Consider the following 12103-nt stretch of genomic DNA (forward strand, 5'->3'; position numbering starts at 1 on the left):
TGGTCAATGAGGTAGATGATGACGATCAGCTTGTTGAGAATGATAAGATTGTATGTGAAGTTACATTGTGTGCAAAAGAGAAGGATGAAAGGCAGTTGGGAGCTGAGTAAGGATCCTGTTTTTCCAAATTTTCAAAAATTGGTAAAGTCTGGTGAATCGTCTGAGATGGACAAGTCCTTCAAAATGACTAAGGAATAACTAGCAGTGAACAAAGGTATATTGTTTAGGGGCACAACATTGCCTATACATCAAGGTATTCATGATAAGGGTCTTAGACTAGCCCCTGAAGGTCACATGGGAATTGCAAAGACTAAACAGAGGATTAGAAATTATTTTTGGTAGCCATTTGTCGACTTGTGAATTGAACGTATGGTGAGGGAATGTTCATACTGTAACTATAGTGACAAAATACTTGAGGTAAGACAAATTACCATGGTTTCACACTGAGGAATCCACAGGAAGCTGTAACCACAGAGATTGTGGGACCTCTGAGTGGTGAAAATGCCACATCTTTCCTGATTGTATTGGTAGATATATATTCTAAATAGGTTGAGGTGTCCTATGTGCCAGAATTTTCATCCGCTTGCATAGTCAGATATTTGGTAGAGATGTTTAAGTGAGAAAGTTATCCTAAAAGCATTTTGTCAGATAATTGTACCAAGGTTTGCTCAAGGGATATGGAGACATACCTTAAATTGTGTAGGATTACATATAAAAAATCTCAATCATCCAAAGATCATTGGTGTGGTAGAAAGAATGAATGCATCACTAAATATAAGTATACAGTTAGCTAAAGCTAATAAGGAAGATTGGACAAAAGTTTTGCAAGACCACATTATGGCGTATTGTATGTGTGCTCATTCCTCAACTGGAGAATCACCATTTGATTTGTTTATAGGTAAGTCTCTATGCCCTAAGTTGAGCTCAGGTTGGATGGAGTAGAACAAAGCTATTAAATGAAAGGCTTTGAGCATATAGAGGACAAGACAAATGGAAAAACTAGAGCAGAGAAAACATTAGAATGACTGTAACGCTGGGAGTGTGGATAGGAATTGGCCAAGAAATATAGTCTAAATTTTCTATTGTTCTGAAAGTGGTTAAACTTTTTTAAAATGCCCTAACAACACATGATGGTAGGATTTGGAATACAAATTGTGTTCTTGTGTTGAAGAATAAGTCATCTAATAATCACATTGAACCTTTTTCACCAAATCAGGGGAAGGAGACGGTTAGAAATGAAGAAAGTGCCATAAATAATTGTAGAATGCACAATAATATATTTGAAAGAAGAATGAGTTTTAGAGTGGGAAAACGCCCCACTTATAAACAGGATTATTTTAACTAGTTGGAATTTTATAGTCTCTCTTCTCATTTCATAGATGGAATGTCCATGTATTATCAACCATGTACATATTTTGCATTGAATATTATTTCATTATTCTTTGTTTGAAGAAAAGTTAGCGAAACAGATTTATTATAGCATCAATATATGAGATACTTCTTACTTGGTTATGCTGATAATTAAAAAGGCGTTAAGTAATATATTTCTCTGTGTGATATTTGAAATGTTTTTATTTAAATAAGGCATATGTGTGGTGTATGCCTTTAAATGGTGTTAACCTGCATCTATTACTCTGTGCTTGTTTCAGAATGTAGTGATGGGATGTGAGTATTGAAAAGGGGTCTGTGGCAGTTGATGCTGGTCAAAGGCTGAAGTGCCTAATAAATCATTTGATCTTCCCCACTAAGGAGTATCCAGATTAACGATACACTTTACTGGACCACTTTGCTCTGGGCAAATTTTAATAAACAATTCTAAATTTCAGTTTTCTATTAAGGGAATGAAAATACATATTTGTCAAATTAAACCACACAACAAGATACTCTGTTTTTTCAGCCACTCAGTGTTTAGTCAAAAACGTAACAAGTAATAAGAGATTTTAGCTTGCTTACGGCAGTGGCAACACAGCAAAGCCTCAAAACATCATTTGAGTAGTCAGCATACAAATGTTTTACAGTGTTCTTTGTAGTTTAGCAGCTATATAAAAATAGTCTCATTAAAACGCACATAAAACATAAAAAATATAAGACAGTGCTTGCTTGACATTCCAAGTGCATTCTGTATAAGCTTTAACAATACTTTTTGTACAGTGATAAAACTACGCACCATTCTAATTAACTACTCTCGATTTTCAGTGTTACATTTTTAACCAGCTTTTAAAGTGTAGAGTCCTTCTGATTCACTTCTTTCTGTAAAACTCTCAGATTTTCCTTCATTGTTTGGATCTGCTACTGTTATTTTAAAACAATTCATACAGGGAGTGCAATTATAAATGAAAAACAGTCTTTTCACTGTTTCATTCAATGCATACATGTCACCACTAAACACTCGATTTAACACTTGCAAGAGAAGCAGTACCCTGAATTGTTTACCTGCAAAGAAGAAAAACTGAACGGAAAAACAAATATGCAATTGTGTGTCATATTTCTTTGGGGATGTGCTGGAAGCAGAAGACAACGGAATAGTTGGTAATTTGAAAAACACTTGTATTTCCCCATGTAAAAGAAATTAAAATAATACACTGCCAGCAGCAGAGGGAGGACAAAACATACTACAATCTTTCAACGAAAAATACTTTTTTTTATACAAGGCTGTGCTTTAGAATTCTGTAAAATAGTCTTTTCAATAATGCTCAATGGAGAAGATCTTTGGGAGACTTCCAGACGTATCATGACAACACAGTCATAGTGACGGAACCCTTTGTCCTTTTAAGGATTGCCACAGCTTCTTCATGGGTGACACCTTCCAAGCCCTGTCCATTCACAGCAATGATCTGGTCACCTCTCTTAAGTCGGCCATCTTCTGCTGCTGCCCCCTGCAATCAAAGAGAGCACAGTGAAACTATAGAAAGACACCCTTTGCTTCACCATAACAATAGAAGTGAAATAAAAACCAGCCTTCTGGAATCGAAACCTCCAAAAGTTTTGTTTTTGCTGAATAAGTAACCATACAGTAAGTGCCACAATATTCTAACCAATTGTGTAGAGAATGCACTGTGTGGGCATCAAAGTAACACAGTTGGAAAAATGTACAATTAAAAGGGGGCTATGCCCTCCTGTAGAGGGATTCACGTTAAAGGGATTAATATGTGGCGTAAAATTCTTAACAATAAGTCTAAAAGAAGTTGGTGATAATAACACCTCTTTAGGACAGAAATCCTTCAGTAGTACCGTCTCTCCATTATATCTCACCATTTCAAAGTTATCTCCGTGTAGAAATATTAGATAGTGAAACAGAGCGAACACTAACTCATCGATCCATGATAGCATCTTTTAGATCAATAAACCCTGAATAGAAACCTCCTTTACTAAGAGTAACATATTTCATAATATACGAGTTACTTACCTTCGGTAACGATGTATCTGGTACAGACGTTGTCTAGATGCAGATTACTTAACTTAGAATATCCCCAGGCGTCAGACTGGATCTGGAACATTTTTTGCAGCAGCACCTCTGCGTGCCGGGGGACGGCGCCTAACGACCCCGCCCTGACGTCGTCCACGTGCGTGACGTCAGCCAGGTCACATAAGTCCCTACTGGCGCGCAGAAGTCAGTTGTCTTCGGAGAAACCTTTCCGCAGTACAACGCGGAGCTACTAACAACAAACTGTGAAAGTATGGGAACAGTGTTCGAGGGATAAAAAATACATGAATAAAGAAGGAGGATGATGCAAGACACCATCGTAAAAGACAGAATTAGACACTGCCTACATATAAGTGAAAAAAAGCTGCGAGAAAGAACCCCGAAGCTAATCGAAAACCCTTCCCAAGTGGAACAAGGAAAGAATATCTCAACAGACAGAAATAGACTGTCATTGCCATGTAGAACTGTGTTGTCTAGCAAGAACGGAGCACAGAGAGAACAACAGTCCACCGCAGGAAGGTATGACAAGACTGGCACTGCCCCTATAGTAATGGAGGTCTGAAACAGAGGTCAACGGATCCCAAAAGAAGACAACTGTAGAGGAGACCAGAACCCTGAGCCAACAGAGAAGGCGGGAGGGAGGGAAGGCAGCAGGAGAAGAGAAGAAAATAAAGATGAATCTCCTGGTGAAGGTTAATCAAAAGGCATCATTTTACAGGTAAGAAACCCCTGAGAGAGAGTCAGCTGTATAATGGCAATTCTCAAAGGGACGCAACAATGTGAGCACCCGTGAGAGAAAAAACCAACGGCAACTGAAGGATGCCAGTTGAGAACCCCACTTGGTAAGGTCCTCGCAGAACGGGGAAGCAGGGTGGGCGTTAAAGAATTTGCAGCTAGACAACGTCTCTACCAGATACATCGTTACCGAAGGTAAGTAACTCGTGCATCTGATAGAGACATCTAGCCTCAGATTCCTTAACTTACAATTGATACCATAGCCATACCCCAAAGGGGAGGTGGGTCTGCGACAGAACAACAGAAAGCGCCAAGCACTTGAGCCGGCAACAGAGTGACGGACAAGGGGGAAGGCATTGGCGGAACAGCCAGACAGCAACCCAAAAAGCTCGGAAGAGCAAAAGATAACGGGATGCAAGACATACCAAAAATGCTAGAATGGTGCTACACCATACCTGTATAAGCATGAGAGGTAGAAACGGCACCAGCCATATACCAGAACAAAAGAAAGAGAGCGAGGAAGAAGGACCACCCTCAGCATAATGGCGCACTATGAGAACACCGACCAAAGGTTGAGAAGAAACATGAAGATGCAACCAGAGCCTACCAGGCTAGCCCACGGAAGGAAGGCTGGAGAGGCTACAGCCAAGAACCAAAGGTCAAGAGGTAGAAATCAGCAATGTTTTTAGAATTGCAGGTGGAGACACGCCAAGGGCACACCCAGTCCCAAAAGGGGGAACAGGGGCGAACAGTAACAATCTTAAGCATGCTGATGCAGGCCACCACAGAAGCATGCACAGAGCAAACAGCCACAGAGACCATAAGGTGGCGTAGCTAAAATAAGCTAAAATAAGCATAAGGCTGCTCGACCAGGCAGCTGGAAGACCAAGGTGAGAACCAACACACGAAATACAGATATGCAGGGTGTAGACCTAGGACGACTGACATTAGAAGAGCCATCCCGCATGGCCAGCTGATATAATATAGGGTGAACTTAAAGAAGGAGGCACATCCGAAGGAAGGTGCAGCAGAGGCACCAAAGTACTAAGGCGTAGAAACAGAGGAATAATCGCAGAATTTCAGACCACACCCTCCAACTGGAAGGAAAGTAACCGTTGTCCAGAAAAGAGAACTGAAGTTCGACATGTTTCAGACAGCATATCTCCCTCTGTAGCACGCTGAACTAACCAGATTACCATTATAACTAGGAGTGATAAAGGGAGTGCTCCACTTTCTTGCATTTATATAATGCACTCTGCCATAGGGCTCTAAGGCCTGCTGCGTGGGTAACTTACAAATATTGCATGCAGTGTCAGTGGGCATGGTACACAGGGTGCCATGCCATGCTGTGTTTTCACTTTTGTCTGCACCATTTCACGCAGCCTACAATAGCGTCTGTCTGAGTTTGGTGGTGGGTCCCTTAGGGGGCACAAAACATGCAGCTGCCCTTATGGACACTCTTTAGTACCCATGCCCTAAGTACCAGGGGTACCATTTCCTAGTAACTTACAGGGGTGCTAAAGTGCCTGCCAATTGTGAAATAATTGCAGTTACCTTGGTTCTGGGAAAAAACACTGGCACTGGGGACCTGGTTAGCGGGAACCCAGTGCTCTTCAGTCAAAGTTGCATCAAATATCATGCAAACAGTAGGGGTAACCATGTAAAAAAGGGGCTCTTTCCTACAGTTGTTATTATGAATGGCAGGTGTATTGATACACTGATATTTGTCCGATCTTAAAGTAGACCAAAGAGAACGTCCTGTGACAATATACTTTCATGAAGCTATTATAAATGTTATGCTTCATGAAGGCTACTATAGTGCACTCTAGTGAATAACAGCTCATGTAAAGAACCTTAGGATATATGTATGTCATTCCCTATCTGGTTCTAATGCTATTTATTAACCCACTCTAGAGCTCCTTAGACAGCCGCCTCCAGCAGACACAGTATCCCAGACAGTCACCATGATTCAGATTTTCCACTGTAAGATTTGTAGGGATGGTGCTGTCTAGTATCTCTAGACTGAATCATTGTGGTTCCCAGGTTCCTTTGCTGCTTTCAGTGCCAATAGCATCAGCAAGTTCAACTTGCAAGCCTCACTGGAGATTCCTGCCCTTCCTGGTGTTTAGGACCCGCACAGCCATAAGAAGCAGAAAGGATCTAAGCCAAAATGAAAATTTTGAACCTGTCCTTCCTTAGAAAGGCATTCAGTGGGTAGTGGTCCAAAAATAGACTTGAAGCTTCCATCCTTCTTCAGATAGAGGAAGTAAAACACATATCATCCTTTGACTTTCTGTGAGTCCGGTGTCCTCTTGATGGTACCCATGGCGAACCGAAGGTTGACTTCCTGCATCAAGAATGTGGAGTGCTCCTCTGAGAGTCACTCCAGGGTGTGGAAAGGGCAGATTTCTATAAAATATCTGTAGGATCCACCTGGAAAGAATAGCCACCTTGCTGGTTTGAACTGCATATAATTTGGCTCAGCCCTGTAAGGACTGGGTTGGCTCTTGCATTAAAGGGTGGGGGAGGTGGCATTGTCTGTAAGAGAGCCCACAGGAATAGCCTCTGAAAGTTCTGTACTGGTAGGGAAAGTGTTTATCTGGTAGCAATAGAGACCCATGGAACATGCTGTGATGCTACTGTCCTTGTAGTTCTATCACCAAATCAGCTTTTACTCCAAACAGCTTAGAATCTTTTTCTGGAGACACACATGCATCCATTGAGGAGGCCTGTATATCTCCAGAAAACTCAACTGATCTTATCCAGACATGCCTTTTGACCATGACACTGGTTTAAGGTCCTCCAGGGCAGCCGGCAAGATGTTTTTGGCCCTATCCCTTTAAATATGGGTGATATCAACAACAAGAGCCAACCTCTGTTGATAGACCGAAGGGCTAGACTAGCTGAAGAAAACAATTCAGAAAGCATTAAATCTTTTTGATTCCTTATCTTTGGGATTCGTCGTTAAGGAATGTGGATTGACTTTACTTGTTAAAGCTCAAACAATCAAACACTTCGGGGTAGGATGCTTGTCAGGAAGTCTGGGTCGTCAGGCATATATTTATGTCACCTAGCCATAGTTTCACTGACAGCTGGGCATGGGAATAGCTTGGACCATGTAGCTAGAAGGGCATCAGTAAGGGCTTCATTAAAATGGCAATATTGGCTCAGAAGAAGGCTCTAGTTGAAGAATCTCTGATAACACATTTGATTCAGTGCGTTTAGTGGGCAGCTGCAATGCTAGTGCTTCAGCTGCCCTCCGAAACACCACCATAAATTAATCATATTCCTCCGGTGATGGTCAAGTTGAGACTCAAGCTCAAGGAGATGTGTAGCCCAATAGCACTATTTAAGGTAATATAAAATCCATCATGAATAAAATGAGGAAGCAGCAATCTGTCCATCCGTCTTCATCATCATGCGAGTCTTGATAGACATTGGCTTTCTGCATTGGGTCAGAGTAGTAGCCAAAACAGCAAGAATCCTCAGCTGATATTGATGATGAAGCTGAGATCTGGGACTGGAATCTGGTTATATAACCAATGGATGCATCTTGTTGTTTTAATGTCATGACACGGGCCTGGAGCAAGCACAGGCCAGTTCAGGGTGAGAGATCGGCTTCAGGATTGGAATCAGTGTTGGTACAGAAAGAATCAGCATGGAGTTTGGCACCAAAGTAGAAGCCAGTACCAGAGTTCATACATGCCTGGTATCAGGTCCCAAGGGGGAAGAACGGGGGGACGTCAAACTGGTGACCCCTGCAGGTCCGTGTGGACCTTAAAGCATGCCAGAGGGAGCTAAAATTGCACCTATAATCTGCAGCATAGCCTCATTATTGGTCGCTATTTGCTGCAGGGTCAACAACTGGGATGCACTGGGACCAATTGCAGGATCAGTTTGGACCCTGGAGATAATGGTGAAATGTGATCTTTATCATGATGCCCTTGCACCTTCTAACTAGACTTCGAATGGACTTCTTGCATTTGTGCCTCAATTTGACTTACCATAAGACTATAAGCAGAAAGTGGACTTTTCCGAAGAGTGGCATAGTGACTGTGATTGGACTTATGACATGGAATGGGAGCAGCAACAATGCTTTGATCATGACCGTTTATTAAGTTCTGCGCTGTAGAATGTAACTTCCCGCTCCCAAATAGCCTTAAGGTGCATGAGGGCACCCCTGTTGCATGATTTAAAGAGTTGTGACCTGAGTCCCAGCACCATAGGCATATCTTCTTTAAGTTTGTGACACACATCTGCTCCCTGCAGTCTTCGAAGGCTTTAATATTGGGTTATGTGCAGCCATTGTTCCTTAGTATACTCTGAAACGTTTTAAGGAGTTGTTGGTATCTCCTGAGTTCCGAATCCATGTGAAAGAGCAAACAAAGAAAGTAACTGACATCAGCACACTGGGGTAGCTCTTATATGTAGCTCCACTCTGTCACTTCTGAAACAGTATGGAGTCACTGCAGAGCCATATGGCGCCACCAACTGGCAGGCAGAAGTATAGATGGAAGTATTCTCTTGATCTAGTCTGGCACCTGGGGACATTCTTAAGGTGATTAATCGGCATTTAGAACTAACCATCAGAAAAGAACCATATCATGGGTTGCCTTTTCTGCAAATCCCCATTTTGAATGATGGACACTTTGATTTTGTATAACTCTCCCTGAGAATCTCAAGTAAGTACTTACAGCTTTACACAGCAGGTTAATAGTCCTATTGAAAAATAGGAATTGATAATGTGCATCAGAAAATACTTTAAACTGTATCATAAAGGTTGAACCATTTATAGATATTTTTAAACCTTGAGAAAGGAACTTTGTCATGACACTCACTGCTGATGTAAACATGAAACTGAAATTGGCAAACTTTCTGAAAAGTAAAGGCTTATCCTCAAATTGATACCATGCCATACTATCTTTGTTTCTTGTGTCACAAATCTTAGCTAGCACTGTCCAAGAGTTTCAGCGCCCTGAACAAACTCCTCTTAAACTCAGACATCAATAGCAAACAAATCCCTCAAAGTATTACTTTTTACCACTTAAAAAATGTAAACAAGAATACATTAAAGGGAATCTTTGTACCATTTAAAGAAAATTCTTAACAAGACTCAGTGCTTCTTTGAAGGTATCCAGAACAATGTTTTCTCCACAGAATGTGCTGGACGCGACACATCAAATACATTTCTTGTCTTGCAATACTTTTGGAGAGCCAATATTCAAAGACAAACTGCTGTTTCCATGGCCAGTACAGCCATACCCATGAAATTCATATACTATTTCCATTATACAATAAGTTTTCAGCCTTCTAACAAAGCATAGAGGTTACCAAATGACTTGTTAAATACTCAAAGTGGTGGAAAGTTTCAAGTGGGTATTAAATGCCAACTCCAAAGAGTTTTGTACTTCAGAGCACTCCCCTTCCTTCTCTTGACAATTCTTGATATAGCTCTTGCAATGACAAACATTAACTGGAACATGAACAAACTGGGTGGCATATGTGACACACTACTCAAATAAATCAAAGCTATTTCCTTGAATTAACTTTGCACACACCTGCGGAAACAATTACAAGAAGAAATACACATATATAAAGTTGATTAAATCTTTTATTTGGCATTATGTTTTGCATCAGATTTTCTTTTCCATGATTTTAACCCACTTCAGGTACATGGTTGACCCTGCTCTAACACATGATATCTTAAACAGTATTCCTTGGTAGAAAAAACACTAGAACATAGAGAAGAAGACATACTGGTGAGCAAAGCATTCAACATTTATTTACTCAATTACAATTGAAAATTCTTAAATGTTTGATTTTTCTGAAGATGTGCATAAATGAAAGGATCCCAAGGCAACAAGTAAGCTCTACATACTATGTACTGCCATACATTCCAATTTTCTTTTCTACAACTTCGAACCCCTTCCAAGACAGTTTTACATTTTTGACCCTGCTCTAACACATCTTATCTTATAAGGTATTCCTTACAAAAAAGAAACACAACTACATAGAGAAGTACAAGATGATGTAATGATAAGCTGTTAATTTTCGTTATTTACTCATCTAAATTGGCAATGCTTATATATTTCAGTTTTCTGAAGATGGGCAAAAATGAAACTCGCCAGAGCCCAAATCAATAAGTAAATATTCTATATCATGTGTTTCATAAATTCCACATAGAAAAATGACAAAAAATGGCGGATATGAACTATCGCATCTCATAGTAATAGAAAGATACTAAAATCACATTTAAATAACAACAAATATCCCTACACTATAAAATATAATTAATGATTTAAAATGTTAGCCATTACCTTGCCAAACACTGTCTTGACATAAATGGGCAAATCTCCATGCGGGCTGCCAAAGCCTCCTACTATACTGAATCCAAGGCCATCAGGTCCTCTGTCCAGTGTTATGGTTTTATACTGTGGTGGGCTAAAAAACAGAAAAAGAACACTGGTAAAGTATACAGGCTATTTTACACAGTTCAATTTTAGTTCCAGAAGTTCTTCTTAATCAAAACACAGTGCATTTTCTCTTGCACCAGTGTGTGACATTCAGAATTCTTAGAATATATGTCAACCTGAGAAAATTAGGGTTTAAAGGTGAAAACCCACAAACCTGGGTCAGAATGAATGCATGAAATAGAAGCTAACATTCCTAACAATAGTTTTTTTTTTACCAAATAGTGGGTTTTAGCCTTTCATTATAACCTCTGGTGTGGACCTATGTGGCCTTAAAAGTTACATGACCTTGAAAATATGTGTGAGTCTAATAATGGCAATATTTCTGTAATATGGCATGTTGTATTACTGTTCTTTTACACGCTAATTTAAAACTGTCAGCTGTGTATTATAGGTGATGAAAGAGAGTAGGAAATATATGTCATGAGGAATTGAAAAAAGCAAGAATGATCAATCGTAATGTTGCTTTATCTGACATCTTCTCAAGCTATAAAATGAACCCAAGAGGAAGACAGTTCATCAGTTTCTTAATGTGTTTGGGGAAGGGCCTTTTGTGCAATACCATATTTTTTAACTGGTGCACAATTCTAAAGTTCAAAGTAAAACTCCCATGAAATAACACCTGACTTAAGAATAACTAAGATCCTATACGAACACTCATATTCTGATAAAGTACACCTTTTCATTCTTAGTGTAATATCGACCATTGGAGGAATCCCCATTTTGCCATGCCACACCACCTTTCTTGCGGGAAAGAGCAACAGTGGGCTCATAATTTATATACCTTTATAATTTCTATAGAAATCGATAATGTAGATATCAGTATGAAACAAAAAATATTGCATTTTAACTATCTTACTGTTGATATCAAATAAACACTAACCACATGTAATAGTCTGAACCTATTCTAGATTCATGTTGCACACTGTTTTATACTCTAGTGGAACGCCACCTTGTTGTTATAACTAAATTGTTTGGTGTTTTGAAATAGTCTTTATGAATCATAATGACTAACCCAAAACCTGAAGAGCTTCACACATGAAGACACCAACTTCAGATTGCATTTATGTTGATTGTATTCAAATGTGTATTTGTTGCTGCATCTTATTGGAGGTACGCAAAAACCTCTTCCAAAATGAGTCTACAAGTGGCCCGCTCTAGGCCAAATTCCTAAAACCAAGGACAAAACAGTTGCAATACAGGCACCCATTTAACATTGTAGGGTAGGGCATGTATAATGGCTTAAGGATGTAACAAGTTTGGGGGTTATTAGTTCATTATCTGAAACAGATTAATTTGCTGGAGTATGTGCAGCCATTGCTCCTTTGACAGTCATATTAATGTTCCACTGCAATCTAGATCTAACCTGCATTTGAACAAGGGAATGGCTCAAGTGAAGTCAGGGCAGTCAATGCCCTTTCCACTTTATGAGCTTTGAGTCACTTTGGTCAGAATACTGCAAAATGTGCGGAAC

The 12103-nt window shown here is 39.9% G+C and overlaps 1 protein-coding gene across 1 annotated transcript in view; it reads right to left on the reverse strand.

Annotated features, from left to right (window-relative positions):
- Nucleotides 1-1785: 1785 nt before the first annotated feature.
- The window catches only part of MPDZ (multiple PDZ domain crumbs cell polarity complex component), a 798673-nt gene continuing 788355 nt past the window's right edge, over nucleotides 1786-12103 (reverse strand). Inside the window, exons 49-50 of the mRNA XM_085633687.1 lie at nucleotides 10477-10600; nucleotides 1786-2876 (exon numbers count right to left, since the gene is read on the reverse strand). Coding sequence (XP_085489813.1) covers nucleotides 2730-2876; nucleotides 10477-10600 — 271 coding nt within the window. The 3' untranslated portion in view covers nucleotides 1786-2729. The remainder of the gene's footprint in view (nucleotides 2877-10476; nucleotides 10601-12103) is intronic.

The sequence above is a fragment of the Triturus cristatus genome, chromosome 2_1 (genome assembly GCF_964204655.1).
Source record: "Triturus cristatus chromosome 2_1, aTriCri1.1, whole genome shotgun sequence".
Classification (NCBI taxonomy): domain Eukaryota; kingdom Metazoa; phylum Chordata; class Amphibia; order Caudata; family Salamandridae; genus Triturus; species Triturus cristatus.